The following is a 23,217-nucleotide window of genomic DNA, read 5'->3' as shown; positions in this document are numbered from 1 at the left end:
ATAGAAATATATAGGAGAAATCTTTGATCTTCTTCTAAGAACCACTGGGCCAGAAAAGCTGAAACTTATGTGGAAGCAAAATGTAGATTCTTTGTTCATGATGACCCCCGGGGGAGCCCACGTATCAAATTTTTATATAGAAATATATAGGAAAAATCTTTGAAAATCTTCTTCTCAAGAACCACTTGGCCAAAAAAGCTGAAACATATGTGCCCATGGAAGAATCATGGGGTAGTGTAGATTTCAAAATGTCTAAATTATGATCAGTGGGTAGGGTGGGGATGCATTATGTATAACAAGGGGGAAATCTGGTAAAGAACAGAATGGTCAAAGCTTCTCAGGTGAGCGATGTGGCCCATGGGCCTCTTGTTTTTCATGTCCTATAGGTGTACATAGTTTTAGCAAGTAGTATATAGGTCCTTGGTTTTAGACAACTGGAGAAGATGTGCAATTACTATTTAACCCCTCAATATTATCAGAAAGAGTTTTATGTACATGCAAACATCAAAGCATTTGTATGGTATTCGAAGCAACTATTAATCATCTAAAACAACTAAAACAACTCCAATATTAAATGTGAGCATTGAACAATGCCGTTAGAATATAATCTTTCAATTTCGGTCTTATAAAGTGATCAAGAAGCTCTACAGTTTTTCCGGTGATGAGTTAAATATTGTGAAGTAAACCGACGAAAACCATGTGTCGCCATTGAATCGTAAACACAAAGTAGAGTGTCATGCTTTGGGACTCTTTCAATTGATTGGAGAACGGGTGTGACGAAGACATCGTCACGTGTTGAAAATTGCCTTCCATATAAGGTGGTGGTCCTGACCTGTTTAAAGTCATCATTTCGTAAGTTCTTTGGTCGATACAATGACCTTGTCAGCAAATACAATTTATCATTAAGTCAAATGCTGACCGACATTTTTCATACTAATTGTTAGTCCATTATTTATACACTGAATTGATGACAGATTTTTCCACTATTTCCTGGTAATAACAAGGAGCAGATGGCGGGTGTGACCAATCAGCAGGGGATGCTCACTCCCCCATGGCACCTGATCCCACCTCAAATGTTTTGGAAGTCAGTGTTTGCTCTGCTCCTATTTTGTATTGTTTTATGGACTTTTAACCTTGAATACTGTTCGTATCTCCATATGTTTCATTGTCCATTATCTCAATTTTTTCTCCGTCCTGTTCAGTTTAAAGATGAAATTTTCAATTTTAAACTTCTCCAAAACCATTTGGCCATTTTCAGGTAAACTTGCCACCTTAATACATCCTTGGATTAAAAAAAAAACGCTTTCCAAAAACAATACGGTAAGGATGATCTTCTGTTCATGATGTGGCATAAGACCTGATTCATTTTGGACTTCTTTTTTTTTTTTTTTTTTTATACATTTGAACATTCATATCATTTTGCATTTGGCAAGTGCAATCATATCCTTTTGACAATGTCACTTCAATCATATATCCACAAATCATTTTTATCATGTCATTGTGACAGAAGCCAACTTCTTGTTCTTCAATCATGAAGAAAAATGCAACTCAATTCAAAATTTTGGAAGTCTGCTAGATATTTTCCAAGTCTCTTATGACATCTCAAACTTTTCGTCAGTCCTTAAAATATTCTATTTGTTGTTTTTTCAACAAGTGTAATTATATGATAATCAATTAAATAAAGGTTTTGAAACAAGAGTCTTTCTTCTATATTCATCACTCTGGGCCCAATAGGAAACTTAATAATAACTCCTAAAATGAAAAACAAGCCATTAAAAATATTGACAATGTCTCTGTATTTGACAATTGAAACACCCTAGTACATACGTGATCTACCAAAACAAGACCCTGGTACAGAGTGATCACCCTTGTCAGGGTCTCCGCGAGTTTGTATTAATTAAATACTAATGTCTACAGACCGTAACAGAAGCTTGGCACAGATTAACAAACAGAGGCTACTTAATCCTAAATTATAGTCTCAGTTTTATAAAGCAATATTCATAGCCGACTTCCTTTTGTTTACATATTAAGATAAACTGTATGAAATATAACATTTCTTTCATCAATTGCACAACTTAATATGCTTGAATTCACCATTTAATATAAATGTGATACAGTGGCTTCAGAAGTAGTAAAACTTATTCTGTTGTAATACAAGTAAGAATAAATATTATCTTCCTGTGATATTTTGAATGGTACTCTTGGTACAAGGGATGAGTTAACAGAACTACATAGAGATAATGACATAGCTGCCATCTTATTAAAAACCTAACGATCGCATGAAATGAGTGGACTGGAACCAAACATGTCTGTACATCTTACTGTTACTTCACAATGTTAAAAGTAGGGAAAAGATATAAACAAAATTTCCTGAATCAAAACCATACAGATATAAAATGGTTGTAGTCTAAATTTTACAACAAAAATTCTAATACAGACAGTGTGACATTTTATTGTTACGGGTCAATGATTTTAAGAAAAAAATAGAAACAAAAAAATCTAACGTTAAAAATATTTTTTTAATAGATTTTCATACATTAAATAAAAAATAGCACTTTCTTAGAGAACTTGGAAAGATGACAACATTCAAATCTTGACATCTACACCAACAAACACACACACACACACCTGAGATCATTACATTAACAATGTCTTCTTCAATGAAAACTAATATAAACCTATTAGTATATTTACACACATAAAATAAACTGAACAATTTGTTATTCCCTAACGCAATCATCCCCTCTGTTGGTCTGACTGGGACAATATAGAATCTGGACAGCAGGTGAACGTCACCGCTAGGGGGAGGGGCCTGTGATGATATGGGCGGGGCCTGTGATGATGTGGGCGGGGCCTGTAAGTGCCGCGGCTCCCGAGGCTGACCTTCCCGGGGCAGGACAATATGGCTCATTGACTGCACACCATCAACACGTATCACAGACAAACAATATTTAACTCAAGTCTGACGGGGACTGGGAGCATCATTTCCGCAAGTCCAGAACAAACACCTGAAACAAGAAACAAAATTCTCATTCAATTTACTGTGACATCATAACATTTATGTTGGTTCATTTTTTGTCATTTTCAAGATAAAAAGAGAGCTGTAGATTTATGCTATGTAATTTTTCACATATCTTACTAATCTTCATCTACAAAATCTACTCCCCATGAAACCATAAACCACAAAAATATAGGCGAGTCTGTGACTTTACAAAAATTGTTTTCATAAGATTTTTCGGCAACACTAGAGATTTTCCAAGCACATAAGTGTATCATAATTAGACAATGAAGTAAAAATTCCTTTTTTTTCAGTATCTATGGTAACAACTTACAGATCCATCTGATGCGCTGGCTCCCACTTTGTCTCCACGGTGATTCCAACACACCTCAAATATCCCTCCCGTCCCTTTATAACTGTGTACCAACTGACCGCTCTGTTAACAAAATTACAGACATCACACAGGGCAAATCAATTTTACAACTAGACATACAGAATGTACTTAAATGTAAATTATAGAAAACAAGCTTAATTCTTTGACGTGTCTAAGATCTGATGTTTAGTGAGAAGTACCAGTTTTTATTCCATGTGTAATGTTTAACCCCACAACTAAGTAAAGAAGAGCTGAAAAAGTGTGAACTCTCCTTGCTACTTTACATCTATGAAATTGAACTTCCACTGAGTGTAATACCATTGTGATATGAAACCAATCAAATTCAAACAAGTATAACATAAATTATAACACAATTTTGAAGATTTATATTTGTTAGTGTTACCTGTACATTCCAGATGTGAACACACTTGTCGAAGGATCCGCTGGCGAGGTATTTCCCGTCGGGACTGAAGGCTACGCTGTACACCGGCTCCTGATGCTTCGTTAGTGTGTGTAGACACCTTCCCTGCTCCACCTCCCATAACCTGACTGTCGAGTCAAAAGACGCGCTGGAAAAGAACAAAATACAGCGTTACAATGCAAGTTATTTCTCATATTGGATATGTCCATGAAATACAGGCAAAACTTATCGTAAGAGAATCAATGTTTATGAAAACTCAGAGCCATGGATCATAATCTCCAAAAGAAATCACCAAAAGTGAAATTAAAATAATATTTTTAAAAAACTCTTTTGCCATTCATCTTACCCGAAATGAAATTGAATAAATATGCTGACAAAATAATTGTCTGTGGGGATGTAAATTCATGGATACGGGTGACCCCCAAATCCATGAACACTGATCCGCCAGAAATATCGATTTTTAAAAAATTTTTTTTTACAGTAATTCATTCCAAAATTCCTGCATGTAAGATGACATGAGATACACAAGATGTTCCCTAGACAATATGAGAGGTACATTAAGGGTTACCTTGAGAATATAAGAGGTACATTAAGGGTTTACCTGGACAGTATGAGAGGCACATTAGGGTTGTTTGTGCCTGGACCAGTGGGACTCCATTTAATTGTGTATATTTCTTTACTGTGAGCCTGTAAGTCGTGTACACACGGATCCTGCCTCATACTCCAAATCTAAACATGTAACAACCAGGTTAGGCCACAGATTGGTGTCATTTTATAGCGTAGTTATACATACATACATATTCATAGTAAATTATAAAGAAAACCAACATTGATCTTCAAATCCATTTCAGAGAGAGAGAGAGAGAGAGAGGATAAAGAGCTGAGAGCAAGATAACAGAATCAGTAATTGCTTACTTTTAAAGTCATATCATCTGAACACGAGGCCAGAAGTTGTCCTTGAGGATCCCATTTGATGGCATTGACCTCATTCTGTAAGACAATATAAACAATAAACTGTAGCTAACTTTAGTACTGAGATAATGAATCATTCTGTAAGACAATATAAATGATGTACTGTAGCTAACTTTAGTACTGAGATAATGAATCATTCTGTAAGACAATATAAACGATGTACTGTAGCTAACTTTAGTACTGAGATAATGAATCATTCTGTAAGACAATATAAACAATATACTGTAGATAACTTTAGTACTGAGATAATGAATTATGTGTTTGTAGACACATTATCACTACTGATATCAATAGATGATGTATGTATATATAAAAACAGAAGGCTATGATTTCATGAAAACAAAGAAGAAATTATAAATCAAGGGATTTACCCCAGGTTGTATCCCTATGTGTATACTATATTTCCCTCAATTTTTTTTCATACAGAAGAAAAGTAGACCCTGAACATTATAACTACTACTAAAAATACGTAATAATTATACAAGATAAATATCTACGTACGGTATGTCCTTGGAATGTTTTCATTGGGCGCTCCATGCCGAGTCGACACACGTGGATACACTGATCCGTGGAACACGAGGCAAACGTAGCGTTACTCTGCCAGTCCACGTCCAACGCCGGAGCTACAAAACAAACATCGCTATTTTATATATCCATGACATACATACAAAACAACATCGTTAATTCATATCCATGACCTACATCTAAATTTTACTTTACTTACAAGTATGACTGTATGATACTTATATCTGATATACTTCCTGGTGATAAGGAGTGCTCACCTGAGTGAAATGCGAATTGTTGTGTACAGTTTCCAGAGCTGGCATCCCATATTATCGTAGTCTGAAAAAAAAAAAAATCAATATGATGAGCCAATCAGAGCCATGTACATGTACATGTGATTCAAATCAATAGTATGTGATCTTTCCGAGGCAAAAGCAATGTGTATTAAGATGTTCATTCATTTTCTAATCTCATTTGAATACTAGTTAATACTTCTTTTACATTTTAATTGATTGGTAAACACTAATATCAAAACAGCAACACATTAAAGAAGTCTTGATATAAAATACTGTGTATGAGCAGTTTATCTTTTAATTCTACAGATGGTTTAGTACCTTGTCCACCCCTGTGTGTGAACTGTTTTTTTTTTTATTTAATTTTACAGATGGTACACTACCTTGTCCACCCCTGCACTCAGAATATAATTCCCTCTCTTGTTCCATTTGAGGGCAAATATTGGTCCTTTGTGTTGCCCCAGTGTGTTCACTAACCTGCCTGTAACACAGAAATTACAAATTATACACAAATATTGATCCTTTGTGTTGCCCCAGTGTGTTCACTAACCTGCCTGTAACACAGAAATTACAAATTATACAAATATTGGTCCTTTGTGTTGCCCCAGTGTGTTCACTAACCTGCCTGTAACACAGAAATTACAAATTATACACATCATTTTATTTACCAAAGTATATACCAGCATTGAAAAAAATATCACAGAAGTCCTTTTGCATATTTCTGAAAATATCTGTGGCATTTATTTTTGTTTTTTAAAGTTCAATAAACTATTCCTTGTGGATTCTTCTATTTTTAGTGATAACAGCATTGTGTTTATGTTGTGTGTGTGTCTGTTGAATTTAATAAAATTAGTTCAAAACAGAGTCAGGAAAAACACTTTGAAAGGTTTTCCTAAATTATTCTACTTTTAGAAATCTCAATGGCATCATTATTCACTAAAAGAATTTTTTTTCCATCTTTCAACAATATATTTAAGGCAAAAAAAAAAAATTAATTTCTTGGTTCTCAGGCCCTCCCTCATCTCTTCCAAGGGTGCCTCATTGACCCTTTTTATTGCTAAATCAATAAAATATAAACACCAAATCACCTCCCTCATCATTTTTTGAGGTTTTGTACAATGTAAAAAGCTGCCTCATCATGTTTTGGGGGCAATAAAAAAGAAAAAAAAAATGCCTCCCTCTCTCATCAAATTTCTTGAAAAAAGGCCTGAGAACCAAGGAATTAACTTTGCATGGCCTAATATGTTCATACTATCATAGAAGGCACAAGATAACCATACAAGGAATATAAAAGAAACCCACATTATTCTGAGTAACCTTGGTAACACTGTTTCTCCTTATTAAGTAACTCAAAGAAACCCACGTCTTTATTATGTCTCTTTTTGTGTGTAGTTTTATCAGATTTGGACTTAAAGTAGAAGTAGTATAAGATTTTACAAAATTATTTCCAGAAAAACATACAAAAGACAGATTACGGACTATCTTAAAGCTTTAAGTAAAATTAATTAAACCAGAAGTCTCTGTCGAGACTGAAGCTCTACTGGTTTGTACTTATAGCAAAGGAAGAGTAAAGTACTTAAGCAGTTGGAATAATGATCCTTGATTAAGTCTCTCTATGTTCTTAGTGAAGTCTACTAGCATGCCACATTATATATTATTATCAGACTAAAACTACTGTAATTGGAGTAGCATTTTGAGAGTATTAACAGAAATTTCTATTTTTAGTAACCAAGGCAATAATGTTCATCAGTCAGAAACCGATACACAGAATTGTGTATCTTAGTTTAGTCTACTTGATGGCCAAGTTATATTGAAATCAGGCCAAAAATGTAGGTGACATAACATTTTGAAAGAATTTCACAGAAATTTCTATTTTTAGTAACAACATCAAAACCGTTCATCGAAATCAAAAACCGATATACATAATTATGTATCTTAGTGTAGTCTACTTGTGTGCAAAGTTATATTGAAATTAGACCAAAACTGTAGGAGGAGTAGCATTTTGAAAGAATTTCACAGAAATTTCTATTTTTAGTAACAAAGGCAAAACCGTTCATCGAAATCAAAAACCGATACACAGAATTATGTATCTAAGTGTAGTCTACTTGTGTGCCAAGTAATATTAAAATCAAACCAAAACTGTAGGAGGAGTAGCATTTTGAAAGAATTTCACAGAAATTTCTATTTTTAGTAACATCGGCAAAACCGTTCAGTGAAATCAAAAACCGATACACAGAATTATGTATCTTAGTGTAGTCTACTTGTGTGATAAGTAATATTAAAATCAAACCAAAACTGTAGGAGTAGCATTTTGAAAGAATTTCACAGAAATTTCTATTTTTAGTAACAACTGCAAAACCGTTCATCGAAATTAAAAACCGATAAACAAAATTATGTATCTTAGTGCAGTCTACTTGTGTGCCAAGTTATATTAAAATCAAACCAAAACTGTAGGAGGAGTAGCATTTTGAAAGAATTTCACAGAAATTTCTATTTTTAGTAACAACGGCAAAACTGTTCATCGAAATCAAAAACTGATACACAGAATTATGTATCTTAGTGTAGTCTACTTGTGTGCCAAGTTATATTAAAATCAAACCAAAACTGTAGGAGGAGTAGCATTTTGAAAAATTGTTTACAGACAGACAGACAGACAGACGGACAGACGGACGGATGCCGGACGCATTACTATCGCATAAGCTCTTCTGGTCTTTGACCAGTAGAGCTAAAAAAACCCTGAACAATGCAATTTTTTTTAAAGCATGACCATGGATCAAATCAATGAATTTAGGCTATCTAAATTTAATTTTCTGGTTCTCAGGCCAATTTTCTCCAAAACAGATGCGGGAGGGAGGCATTTTATTTATCATTTTATTGGCCAGGCAATAAAGTAGATGAGGGAGGTATTTTTTTAATTTTAATTTTCGAATTTTCTTTAAAATAAAGATAATTGTTTTTAATCACAGATATACTTTCCATGTCTGATCAAAAGGTTTGCTTCACCATTGCTTATCAGCATGTAAACATCGTAGGCAATGTCTTCCACAGTTCTTGAAATCTTTTTTTTCGCTGTCAGTCATTTGGACTGACTGCCATGCGAAGTTTGTCAGTCCAGATAAATTTCTATCAGTCCAAAAAATTCAATAAAAAGATGAAAACTTTATTTGAATTTTATTATCAATACAGTGTGTACCCAGTGTCAATAAACACTGCACACTTCATGTCGATTTGATCGTTGTATAACAACTTTCATTACATTCTTGTGGGGTCCATTTTCTTCACAAGTTTTTAATCTAGTTCGATTTTCTCACCTGGCTTACCTCAGCTCCGTCAACAAACTAGTTGACCAATCATAGTTTTGAACTTGTGTTCGTTGAAGAAGCCATTACAAGAAAACAGAAAAGCGTCTGAAACATTACAATCGCTCAATTATGGGGAATTTGTACAAAATTTGGTCGGATTGACGACGTTCCTCTGTCAACACTTACCGGTCATTTGGACTGACATAGAATGCAAAATTATCGGTCCTTGGTCGTTTTTATCGGTTTTGCCGACAGGACCAAAATATTTCAAGAACTCTGGTCTTCGAATGTATTTTCAAACGAAATAGCCAAAATCTCATTGCAAACGGCTACCCGAAGTGATACATGTATTTGAGTACATGTACTAAACTACAAAAACAGTGAGGATGGAACTTTCTTTTCCAGATTGGTCTCCGCAATACCGACTTTTTATTTTATCAAAAATACAATAAAATTAGCGATGCGGCTACCTCAAAACGGATGCGCACGGGCCTGAGAACCAGATTTTCAATTTTATGTAGCCTTACATGTACCGGTACTTTAAATATCTTTGTGTAATTAACATCTACATAAGGAATTTAAAGGAAATACCAGAAGAACGCCCTTTATTATCACTTTTTATATATGTGATGTTAACGTGATAGCTGCTCTCTACGTGTTAATTGTAGAATTAATGTGATAACTAATTAATTATGTAAGACACAGATGTGATAATTATGTAAAATGCCAAGGTATTTACAAGCTATTACATACCCTCTGTACTCCAGATCCTGGCATAGCCATCATACGACCCTGTAGCCAATAACGTGCCTTCACACTGTAAAACATTTAATGAAATATCAATCTGTTTCCAAAGAAACACATGTTTAATACTTTAATAGAGACCCACACTGAGACTTAGAATTACAGTACTATATAATTCACACATTCTTAAGCTTAACATCAAATAAAATCAATGAAAGACATAACATGATTGACAAGTTGTTGGTAACCCTGGATTTTTCTTCCCTGACAAAGATTAATAATTCACACACTCTTTAACTTAGTATCAAAATTAATTTTTACATAGAGTGTACATGCAAAGCTGTTGGTATTTCTTAATAAGACATGTTTTTGAAAGTATTGAAGTTGTATCTTATTTTGCAAGCAAACTACTCCATAGGAGGAACTAATACCTCTTACCCAACAATGCTTACATGTACCTTGGTCAAATTTCTCTTTCTGACATTTGAATAACGAATGAAAGCCCTTACATATAAAAGTTACTTTAACATAAAGCTGAACTCTGCCTCAGCTGAGCTTGTTATGTATCATATGACACTGACATAAGGAAAGTGTTCAGAGAAGTTTTATTTTTATCAAGAAAACAATAACAAAATGAGTCAACCATATGAAATTAAAAGATATCAGATTAGTAATTGATCATTACAAGTAGAAATACCTCTAAAATATCAACTAATATGAAAAAAAATTACTGGTTTGATTCATTAAGGGTTTTTATTAGGGGGGGCATGATTGCATCAAGAAAATCAATTTTTATCTTATTACTTCTAATCTCCTTATATTTACCCACCCTACATCACAGCATCAATAAGGAGCACCTGATAATATGTAAGTCTGACCTCTGTATGCCACTAAACACACCCTTAATCTACGTGGGTACTAATCCTCGACCACACCATTGTGTGGACTTTGTGTACTCTTACTACAGACCTTCTATTTATACTGTTAATGTACTTTTTTCCAAAGGTTTATATTTCTGTAAAATCACTATTTCTTTTTAATCTGCAGGAATAAAATGAAACAATATCCTTTGTGTCAAATTTCTTATGCAAGTTTGGTGCTGCGTAAATAGCATAAAATAATGCAGAAAAGGTAATCTAGAGTACCGGTACATGTACTTACATATCATTCCAGAGATATGAAGTCTATCTTGCTGGGAACCTCAGTGCCCCCTTTCTGTATACAGTGTGAGAACTAACTGGTGTATCCCCCCCGCCCCCCTCCTTTCTGTATGAAGTGTCTGAGAACTCCCCCCGCCCCCCTCCTTTCTGTATACAGTGTCTGAGAACTAAGTGGTGTATCCCCCCGCCCCCTCCTTTCTGTATGAAGTGTCTGAGAACTAACTGGTGTATCCCCCCGCCCCCCTCCTTTCTGTATGAAGTGTCTGAGAACTAACTGGTGTATCCCCCCGCCCCCTCCTTTCTGTATACAGTGTCTGAGAACTAACTGGTGTATCCCCCCGCCCCCTCCTTTCTGTATGAAGTGTCTGAGAACTAACTGGTGTATCCCCCCGCCCCCCTCCTTTCTGTATAAGTGTCTGAGAACTGGTGTATCCCCCCGCCCCCCTCCTTTCTGTATACAGTGTCTGAGAACTAACTGGTGTATCCCCCCGCCCCCCTCCTTTCTGTATACAGTGTCTGAGAACTAACTGGTGTATCCCCCCGCCCCCCTCCTTTCTGTATGAAGTGTCTGAGAACTAACTGGTGTATCCCCCCGCCCCCTCCTTTCTGTATGACGTGTCTGAGGACTATATGATGTATCCCCCATCCTCCTTTCTTGTCTGAGGACTAAATGTTGTATCCCCCCCCCCCCCTCCTTTCTGTATGCAGTGTCTGAGAACCCCCCCCCCCCCCCTCCTTTCTTGTCTGAGGACTAACTGATGTATACTTACATTCCAGTCTAGGGATGTGACGTCCTTGTTGCTGGGAACCTCAGTGCCTCCTTTCTGGATGCAGTGTCTGAGAACTAATTGATTGGCACTGTAACAACTGTTGTCATTCATGTTCCAAATTCTGGCAGTAGAATCTCCAGACCTGTTACAAATCAAAGAAAAATTACACAGGTTTTCCTAAAATGTTACATTACCATACATACCAAGACCTGCATTTCATGTTTTTCTTGACTTGCTAAACATTCTTTTCTCATAAAGTAATGGATATTACAGAAAGTAATTCAAAAAAATGATTCCTGATTCTTTGTCAAGTTTGGCTGAAATTGGCACAAAAGTTCAGGAGAAAAGATGAAATGAGAAAATGTGAAAAAAGAGAAAAGTTTATGACAATAAGAGAGACAATGGACAAGAAAAAAGTTAGTACTGACAGTAACACTGAGAAACAATGGACAAATTTGATCAGAAAAGCTCCATTGAACCTTTGTCCCATGTGAGCTAAAATAATATTTTTTATCATCATTTTGTCATCATGTCACTGTCATATATAAAAGACCTTGATAATTTATATTTCCCTGTGAGATCATTGCGTTCAGAGAATTCCAGGTGTTTAGTTCAACCTTGTGCTCGAACCAAGTCATATGGAAATCGTCGTTTTGATGTTAGCGCAGCTGCACTCTTATGAGACATGAACAAAATCTTAACAGTTTTAAAATGTGTTTAAAGACTCATCTCTTTAAAATGGCTTTTCATCATTGACATATAAATATTATTGAAATGTTTAAGCACACTTTATGGACTTTATTTTGTAATACTATTTTATGATTTGTGGCTATTTATCCCCATTTAATAATGTACATCGTTGTACCTACTTTCATGATTTTAGGAGCTAATTTTTAGATAATTTTTATAATAGTTATCATTATTTTTTATAACTATATGTTTAATTTTAGATTGTTAATTATGTTCTAATTATTGTATATTTTTATCTTTAATTTTAATGTAAAGCACTTTAGAGTAATTTTAATTATATTTAGCACTATACAAATTTTATAAAATTTTATAATAATAATCATTTTGAGGGAAAAAATCAAGCTGGCAATTTAAATACAGTCTTTGTTTACATTTCTCTGTTCATCAGGCTCCGGGGCCAGAAAACTTAGACAAGCTCAATTTTGATCTCGGTCTCACTTTAACAAAAGTAATATCTATAGCGGAAAAGCAAGACAGAAATAAAAGAAAAGAGCTGGTCTGAGTTTTATTGCCCCGGGGCCTGGCTGTGATGAATGCATACCCTGAGGCCAGTAAATCGTTGGTGGGATTCCATGCACAGATGAAAACCTCTGACTCGTGCCCTCGCAGAACGGTAGCTTTGTTTGTAGGAATTTCCTGACCACCATCCACTTCCATTGAATCTGTGTGATTGGCTACAAAAAAAAAGTGTTTTGTGATTGGCTAAAAATAATATCTTTTTGATTAACAAGTTTTTTAAAATCATCTTTTCATTATTAAAAAAAAGGTGTTTGTGATTGACTAAAAATAATATCTATTTAAATAAACAATTTTTTTTAAAATTCTCTTTTCATTATCAGAATTTTTTCACATGAGAAGTCAACATTACAAAAGAAATAGTCAGAAACGGTTATGCCCCTTTTGATCTTTGAACAAAAGATTATGCTTGTACCTTTATGAAAAAGACTATAAGAGTACAAAGGTATAGGATGGACAAGATTTGAAACAGACTATAATATCCCAACCAATCTTTCGCAAGTTTCAATAACCCTAGTATTTCTGAAACAGACTATATTTATTGGCTGGAAGAATCTGCCCCATGTGTAGGTGTCACAACCAGTTCAACAACCTGTCATCCCCATATCTGATTTTCACATAGACTCTTCCAAGCAGAAACAACTCAACCTAACCTCCCCCCTACCAAACAGAACATGGAATAGGCTTCACATCTGAAGAAAAAGGTTGGAAAATTGCCAACTTTAATCTATTATTCTGAAATACCACAGTGCAATTGAACTCTCTCATGTTTATGGTATATATTTAGGCATGATTAAAATAGATCAAGTGTTACTAGCGGGAAGTTGTTTTTCCAGATCACACAGGAATGTAGGGTAATTCCTTGCCACACGTTTTTTGCCTTCTGGATAACAGCCAAACCAGAGATCGACAGATAATTTTAAAACCAAATGGATCTGAATTTATGAATTTTTTAAAGAACGGGGTCAAAGGTTCAATTCTGAGAAGATGATGGCAATTGAGAGTATATCAGTTTTTTTCTTGCAAGATTTAAAACACGAAGTTGAGATTACAAGTATATCTGGCAGATCACATCAACCTTATCAATTGCATTATCTGTAATTTGATAAATAGATAATTTGTTATTCCCTTGAACACACCTTCTACACTCCAAGTGAGACATCCTGGTGTGACTGATGAAATATAGAAAACACACAAATATTAACCCTGCTCATGCCAATCTGATTTCTTGCTGTTTTTATCTTTGACGACATGTATAATACAAGCCTGTGTTAGGTCAAGCAATATTGATTTTCCTTTCTTTGTGTGAAGGACGAGTCTGAACGCTGACGTCAATGCTGATCTTTAATAACATAAATTCTAGAACCTCTTAGAAGCCTCTCTCTCCTGAAAATAGGAAGTGATCAGCCAAGAGGAGGCTCCTCTAAAATACAACATTACAGATTGCCTAGCCTGCTGGAGGGGGTTAACCCGGGGTCAACAGATGCTCCTACAGTGCATTGCTCTTGTTTTAACAGTTTATTTGTTCTAAACTTTGTATTTATCTTTTTTCTTTCTTGGTTTATCCTTTGAATCAACATCTCCAAATTTTTCTGCCTAGGTCAACATTTTCATTAAATTTGAGATCCCCGACATTGGACTGCTCCAGTATTATCTTTAGCTGTGTCCCCTCAGAGAATGAGTCAGACCCAGGCAGTTAGATGTTATCAGAGCAGGGCTGGATGGATTTATTATGACTTGTTAGATGCCAGGCTGGCAAATCAATACACCACAAATAAGTCACCTTCACCTTGCCTCGATTGATTAAAAAGAAAGAGCCCACAAGGCACAAACTGCAATAAAGAGCTTGGTTTTCCTGCGTGTCATTCAGTGTGAAGATTATATGTTTGCATAACAAAGTCATGTGGCCATTATGTGGGCTGATTTATGGGCCTGCATAGACATATTCACAAGAGCAGAGCAGTACAGATCATTTGACAATTAGGTCACTATAATGCATCCTTTAAGTAATACTTTTTTTCATATTTGTCCCCCTTTTCAAATCTAGACTAGTCTGATGTGCTTTATGCTGTTAATTAGTTTTCCTTGCCTGGTAGGGGTACATTTGTCCTCTTGACAGGTATAGGTTCTTATAGATGAATTATTCCATTTATGTAAGGCTGGGTACTAACCAGAAACTTGGTATTGCAATATATTGCTGTATTTTTAATTGTATTGTTTTCCTTTAAAATCATTTTTATACCCCCACAAACCAAGTTTTAAGGGTATATAGTTTTTGCCCTGTTTGTCCATCTGTCTGTTTGTCTGCAAAAATTTTAACCTTGCCCATAGCTTTTGAGTGGGTGGGGCTATGGCTTCATATTTTACAGGTATATTCCTTGCGACAAGACCTTTTCTTGGGTACCACCAAATCTGACATCTTGACCTTGACCTAATTTCGCTTGTGCGATAGAGTGTGTATTATTAACCTATTTCTTTTTTGTGCATTAGAGTGCACATTAATTACCTATTTCAGTGTGCATAAATTACCTATTTTTGTTTATGCAATAGCATGCACATCAATAACTGTTTGTTATGTGCATTATGTACCTATTTCTGTGTGAGTTGCTCTTTATTTACCTATTTCTGCAGGTGCCGCCTCTTCCCCGTTGGTGCTGGCGGGTTCTGTCTTGATCTTTGGAGCCGGTTGGGCCGCCTGTTTTTTGGACTCTACCACATCAGGCATCACAGCATCAATCAGGGTCAGGGCTTCAATGTTCTTGGCCTGGGCACCGTCCTACAACAATTACAAACATTGTCAAACTTTCCTATCACCAGGCGCACTGTGTTAAGTGCTTCTCTTTCTTAATTAAAACTCTAAGTTGTCAAAATTAAGTTGTAATTGAAATCATTTTGTCAATTTCTAGAGTGCTGTTGTTTATCCCATTTACTTTAATAACCATGCCATATCCCTTAAAATATTTTTTAATCTGGCCCCACTTCCTTTTATTTTGCAGGGATGCATCTTAAAATCTTTAATTAGACATTTTCTTAATTCATCTAATTTAAAAGTACATGCATCACTGAGGAACAAACAATTATGTTATTGCTCAAACTGAGTTAAAATTCAGTCAATATTGCATTGCAGGTCTAGTAAAACGCATGGCGTACATAGATAAAATTTCGAAAGAGGAACAATTTTACACATTGTTGAATATGTTTTATTACCCCTTCACAATTTGCATGCAATATAAACTTATTAATGGAAAATTTGCCTCCTTTTTCCATTTTCTCCATTTTTCATATATCGTAAACACTTACTGTGGCCAATAAAGATAACAAGACTACTTACTTGATAAAAGATGACAGATTTAAACAAGTTTACTAACACGGCTAATGGTAAAATGTGGGACATTTTGGGACATCAATCATTATGATTGTTTCAAAAGAAAGTTGATTCTTGTGCAAAACTTGAATACTTCAATATGTGCGTAAAATAATCTTGAAAAAGAGTTGCTCAAAGACATCCTAGACCCATAAATTTTCCTTCAAAGGTCAAATAATTAATCTGATTTCAGTTCTGTCGTGAAATGCCATCATACAGCTCAGTGAGTAGTACAGAGGCCTGACACAGTGATCACGTTTGATTTTATAAAGCAGGCTATGTCTGATTTTATAAGGCTATGTTTGGGTGGAGAGAGGTGAAGGGCTGCCACTGAATTCTTATCGGTGACTAACACGCCAGGTTATCTAACCAGGACTTTTTCATGTGTATTCCAGGGCAGGTCTTATCTCCATGAACTCTCGGTGCTACCAGATCAAATTTTTCACATCTAATCACTGAAACAGACCGTTAACCGAACCCGATTCCCCCTTTTTTCCGAGTATAAATAATCTCTTTGGGCATGGCAATTCTAGAACATAAAATGCCAGAAGCTTTACTTTGACAGATATCATTTTCTATGAACATTCATACTGACCATGTGACCTTAAAAGAATTTTTAAGCTATATAACTCAGAGTTAATAAAAATCTTCAGTGCTTTTACCTATTATACATAATGACTTAAGGTTGTAAATAAGAATGCAGGGTCAAATACTGTGTTACAGACAGTCTGAGTAAAAAATTAAGCAATTTTAAAAAGTTCCCTGAATAAACTATTACAAATAAAATCCAATTAATTTTTATCGATATTCAATTTAAGCGATTTCAGTGACCTCGCTAATAATTCCACAATTAAATCCTCGCTAAAAATTCAGCTTGTACAGTACCTTTAGATAAATTAAATTTTTCATGTCTTTGGCTAACCCATTTGTAGACTAATTCATGACTTGTAACATAAATACAATATCAGTGTTTGAAATATATAATGCAAATTCAGGATAGCCACAGTCAATCTTTTCATTTTGCTCTGAATTTTTAAGGTGTTTGTATATTATTATCATGTGTATTTGATACCTCGCCGATGCTGATTTCTGCCTCTGTGTATTGCAGTCCTTTCATTATGATATTGAGAAGAGCAGCGGGAGGAACTAGGGCCCCATTGATATTAGACTGGCTGATGTGACTCTCTATTCCAAACGTGTATGCTGAGTGTACAAAACCTACAAATGAAAAAAATATACAATGATGAATCAAAACCTAAAAATAAAAAGCTGACCAAACATGTAAGCCAGTGTGCAAAACCTACAATTAACAAAAATTAACAGCTGAACAAATGTGTATGCCGAGTGTACAAAACCTACAAATCAAAACTTATACAAATAAAACTTTACACATAATGAGTGTACAAAACGTACAAATAAAAAATAATTTACAAAAATGACCAAAAAAAGTTACTAAATAAATAGGTTTTTATCGTCTATCTATTAAAGACGTGAAACTTTGTTTGAGTGTTCCCATGCATGAATGCAAACTTTTTCATGGAACTTTGATATTGTTTAAATCTTTTAACATTTCTGGGGCATATTTTTTTTTTTAAATCTTTCTACAAACATGATAAATCCTCAAAATATGTAAACACTTTTTGTCACTTTCATTTTACAATAATTTATTCCTAGAACACTAAGAAGAGAAATTATTAATGGATATTTTTTTATATAACATGCTCCCTAATTTCAATGTTACTTGATCTGACAACAGACGGCCACTTTAAACCTGAGCTGCTGCGATATCAGCGCCTTGTATGTTCCGTATGACGAGCGTTTCCTGCAGTGCATTAGCCGAGGTCAATGAACTTGTAATTCACTGATCATGCACATTTATCTTTATGAAAGTTTACAGACAGAGGAATGTGTTCTGTCTTCCCCTGTGTCCCAGTGATTTACTCATTGTATTCTGTTCTTCATTAACTATCAGCTTTCATTGGTACGTTACCAATATCAATGTAGAATACAGATCCGGCATTATTTATCTGGAGCTCTAAAAGTTCCTGTCACACCAAGCAATGAAAAATATGTAAGATATTCAGAATGAGATATTAAATCAATATAATTAATTTAAAATTTCATATCTTGGGGATGAATTCTGTATCAATTCTATGGATTTATTAATTTGTGTAAACCTAGAGTTTATTTATTTCAGTAACTAGGAGTGAATGCTATATTTAGAAGACTGTACAACCATTGATTTTTTTTTATTGGTGAGCATGAACATAGTGAAGCTAACTTGGTAGAGGCCCGCGGTCCTTTACAGTCACCTGAGAATCCGACAGTAAACCGCCTGTATGTTTGTTTAATATGTCCCATTTACACTGTGCTGCCCCCACGTGTAGATGGAGGACTGTAAATTTAGACATACTTGACACTCAGGGCATTTGAGCAGTGAGGGACATTTCTCATGCCAGCACTTACTGCAGCTCATCTGAAGGGTCTCCACATATCACAGAGGGATTCAAACCTGTAATGTACGGATCAGCTCCCTAACCACTGCACCACACAAGCAACCTATGACCTGTACATCATCAATTCTTTAATTTGCTCTACTAAAATTGTATGGCCCAAATAAATTTTATTATCTTTGATTTTGTCAACAATGTTTCCCTAGACCTGCTCCCATGTCATAATCTTTGAATTGAGAATGATTTGTTTTGTCTCTCCAATGACCCTCATCTTCAGGGCTAGTTATATTTATCTTGGATAATTCCCAGGCCCTCACCTTCAGGGCTAGTTATATTTATCTTGGATAATTCCCAGACCCTCACCTTCAGGGCTAGTTATATTTATCTTGGATAATTCCCAGGCCCTCACCTTCAGGGCTAGTTATATTTATCTTGAATAATTCCCAGGCCCTCACCTTCAGGGCTAGTTATATTTATCTTGAATAATTCTCAGACCCTCACCTTCAGGGCTAGTTATATTTATCTTGAATAATTCCCAGGCCCTCACCTTCAGGGCTAGTTATATTTATCTTGAATAATTCTCAGACCCTCACCTTCAGGGCTAGTTATATTTATCTTGGATAATTCTCAGGCCCTCACCTTCAGGGCTAGTTATATTTATCTTGGATAATTCCTGAGATAAGACTTGGATTCTGCCATCCTCTCTTTTGTAAATAATGTGAGCCTCCAATGTTTCTACATGTCCTAATAATCAACAAATAAATGTTCCAAAAGACAGACATCTATATTGATTTACAACAACAACAACAAAAAAACATGTTAAATGATGTAATGCATGTTTCATATTAGATCCACTTTTCTGAGACTTAACCTTAGATCTAGAGGTCTTGGTTTCGATTACAGAAGACTAAGCTAAGTTGTACCATGCACACAGACTGACACAGCTGTATGTAAACACAAATTCTGTCTTCATTTCTTTAACAGCATCATCATCATACAAACAACTCAACTTGCATTGTATAATCGTACAGTTAAGATTACATACAGTATATCAAACAAGAGATGTTTGTAAAACACTTATGCCCCCTTCCCCCAAATAATTGGAATTTTTCTGAGTCAAATGGGCATAACTCTGTCCAAAATGGCCTGATCGTACCCAAAACAAAACTTGACCTAGATATTCTTCTGCTAAATCTGTACATCAAATTTCATTTCAATAAGTGCAACCACTGCAAAGAAAATGGACAGAAACTGCAAATTATTAGAATTTTTCCAAGTCCAAGGGGCATAACTGTCCAAAATGGTCTGATTGTACCAATAAAATAATTGACATTTGACCTAGATATTCTTCTGATAAATCTGTATACCAAATTTCATTTCAATATGAGCAACCTCTGTGAAGAAAATGAATGGAAACTGATGTTGGACTGACCGACTGACGGACAGCAGCAAAGCAATATGTCCTCCCTTCTTTGAAGGAGGGCATAAAAAAAAGAGGAATGTGCTCAGAGATAAAAAAAAAATATATACAGTGGACCTTCCATATCTAAATAATCATTTTTCATCGGAACCGAATTTCAAAATGTTATTATGTCTTGTTTAACTGGTGATTCAGGTATCCGGATGCTTCAAATATCCGGACAAATTGACTGGGAACCAAAGCGTCCTGATAAATGAGGCTCCACTGTATACCTCCAACTAAATAATCATGTCCTAGATTACAACTTACATTAGTGAAGGACTTATTGCTCATTATAACTACACAAATGATTTGCCTCTTTGGGGTTACGAAATTTCTAAATATTTAACATTTTGAATATATAATTACAGGTTCTAACCTATATAACCTAACGGTAACCTGACTGTGAGTCACACCCAGTCACAGTCGGGTTAGGTTATATAGGTTAGAACCTGGGTCCCAGTTTTGGCTGGCTATAATGCAGTTTGCCGTTTAGATGACCAAGTAGATAATTCACACTCTTAGGACTGGTCCACTGGGGGGGGGATGTCTAAATTATCTAAAGTTATCTTAAGTTCCTTTCTCCAAAACACTTCATGATAAATATATTCCTAATATTGATAAATTAATACATGTAGTCTATAACTACATAGAAACACAGAAAAACAACAATTAAGTTATTAACAGCTGACAAATGAGAGACTTGGGTGACTTGAATAAAATGTAAATGTTCTGTAAAATAAAAGTAATTTTTTTTTTTCATTTATAAATTTAAAATGTGCTAATTTAATTCAGGATCTAACTAGACTATGCTTAATGAATCATCACTGTTAAATCAAAACAATTCCAGACTTTAGAAAAAACAAACACCTGTATAGCCTTAGCTGCTAGCTTCAAGCCTGCACCCCGAAAGTGTTAGTCTCTAAAGAGACTGTAGCTCTACTGGTTTTGTATAAACTATTCAAGAAAATTGGCAGCTAGACTATGAAACGCTCTTTTCAGTTTTCCTTCCATTTGTCACGCTTATTTTTTCCTAATCAAAACTGAAAATTAAAACTGTAGGTGGAGAGGCACTTCATAAACTTTTTTTACATGGCTCTGGTAATCAGACGGCCAAATTGTTTCAGTGAAATGTGACCAAATCTGTAGACCATGTTACAATTATGTTTTGAAAGAATTCATTTTTTTTTTGTTTGGAGCATCCGACATCGATTTGTTCATTAAACTTTTAATGTCCCATGGTTCAGTATTACACTATATTTGTGTTAAAAGTTCCTGGTTGAGTTTTTAGCACTTTCCCCAATTCTAATTTTTTGGTATTGATATCTAAAGGAATCTATATAATTGCTAAATAATGACACACCCATTTATTTACAAAAGAGAAAGAAATATTCATTGTAGTCAATAGTGCTTAAGAACACCACACCTCTGTGACTAGCAATATCAGTTACACTGAAACAGAGATTTTATAAGTCAGAGACCCTGCTTCTGTAAAACATGTATTTACAACAAATATGTGTACACATAATTTTGAATTTACCATCACCACAGCATATGCATCTGGCAAACAGCCAAACACACTTTTACTCGATTGTTAATTTGATTGGTTATTATATTTAAGTAATAACTGTTCTCCAAGTATTCGTATGAACCATTTGATCCTTGATTTTCCTTTCTACAGGAATAGGTGTGTCATCATTTTACAAATTACAATCAATGTTCTAAAGAAAGCTCAAACATTCCATTCAAACAAAGAATTTTACAATTTCAATGCACTTCTTGTTCTCTGTAACATTTAATACGAGTTGTTAGCCCATTCTTTTGATACTGATCTCAGGTGAAGTATATGACCTATTTCAGATAAGTCTTAATATGAATACAAACCCGATTCCTGTAGGTATCTGTACACCAAAAAGTTGACCTCATCACTTGTGAAACTCATGATGCTGGGTTTCAAAAGCCAAAAATTTTCATTGCACAAGGCTGTTTTCACAGCCTGTCTGAAAAAGAGAGGAAAAAAAAATAAAAATGCATGATCAAATATGTTTAATATAAATGCTCTTTGATTGTTAATATAATGATATTGATTTCATCGGCTTTGCTATTATTCATTGATTGCACAATTTTGAGACAGGCATAACTGAAAGCTGAATTATCTTGAGTATATGCAAACCAAATACACCAGCAGAAATTTAAATGACTTGCAACGCTTGAATGCCCAACAAGTAAAGCATACAAAAATAATTTTACAGAAACTAGGAACAGACTATAGCATCACGTGAACTGGGGTAACGGAAACAGACTATACTCTAATTAATGCTGGCTTAGCCCTCTTTCGAAAACACACTATAAAGAAAACCCAGAAATGAACGCCTTCTCAAAAAAAGAATTAACGAGCAAACCAATACGAAAACTTTATAAGCGTACGGGACTATAGGACTTTCGTCAAATATCAAAATACATTCACTGAACAAATAAAATGTGTGACAATATCTCATTTTTAAGAAACATTGCGCATACATCACAATTGCATTACATCACATTTAAAATTCTTCAATTTTCTCAAAACATTCATTCAAAAATCCAACTTACCAAATATAGTTATGGATCCAATTTTTAAAAAAATCGATTGAAAAACTATAAAACAGACTATAACAACACCATTAATCGAAACTATTAGCAAAATAGTAGTTAGAAAACGTATCCGTTCAAACAAACAGCTTTTACAAAACAAATCAACACAAAAGATCCGAATTATGGATACTCCGATTCAGGAAAACAATGTTATTTGCACATGCGTTCCAATTTTCTTCACAGTATATTCCCCCCGACAGATCGTCCTCCTTGTCTGTTCAATGGCGGAAGGTATAATAAATGTGCACTATGTTTTTTACGCGCATCTATATTTCAGCCTTTTACATGTATGGTTATCCTCCACAATTATGACATTCGTAAAAAAATATATTTATTAATTGATGCATTAGACTAAACACCAATTATATATCATTTCTTTGCCATGTTTTTCATTGATTTCACACTGTATTAATGCGCATCGATACACGAAAGAAGTCCCCTGAAATCGCCTGTGTAGCAAAAATGACGTCAGACAAGTTGTTTTGACATTTTCTCATAAATACA

At 34.8% G+C, this 23,217-nt stretch overlaps 1 protein-coding gene across 1 annotated transcript; it reads right to left on the bottom strand.

The window, feature by feature from the left end:
• Positions 1 to 1,772: 1,772 nt before the first annotated feature.
• LOC134238460 (F-box-like/WD repeat-containing protein TBL1XR1) lies at positions 1,773 to 22,965 on the bottom strand. Its single transcript, XM_062720590.1, has 15 exons — positions 22,672 to 22,965; positions 21,964 to 22,079; positions 17,240 to 17,385; positions 15,423 to 15,579; positions 12,829 to 12,961; positions 11,538 to 11,679; positions 9,617 to 9,680; positions 5,945 to 6,042; positions 5,547 to 5,607; positions 5,266 to 5,387; positions 4,708 to 4,782; positions 4,394 to 4,521; positions 3,775 to 3,940; positions 3,333 to 3,434; positions 1,773 to 3,008 (listed from the first exon to the last, which is right to left on the bottom strand). Exons 2-15 carry the CDS (start codon positions 22,019 to 22,021, stop codon positions 2,982 to 2,984), a joined length of 1,479 nt encoding a protein of 492 aa, XP_062576574.1. The 5' UTR covers positions 22,022 to 22,079; positions 22,672 to 22,965; the 3' UTR covers positions 1,773 to 2,981.
• Positions 22,966 to 23,217: the final 252 nt, after the last annotated feature.

The sequence above is a fragment of the Saccostrea cucullata genome, unplaced genomic scaffold (assembly GCF_032062105.1).
Source record: "Saccostrea cucullata isolate Sc308-1 unplaced genomic scaffold, CSIRO_AGI_Scuc_v1 ctg279, whole genome shotgun sequence".
Classification (NCBI taxonomy): domain Eukaryota; kingdom Metazoa; phylum Mollusca; class Bivalvia; order Ostreida; family Ostreidae; genus Saccostrea; species Saccostrea cuccullata.
The sequence above is the reverse complement of the archived record's forward strand: the minus strand, read 5'-3'. Positions and strand labels throughout refer to the sequence as shown.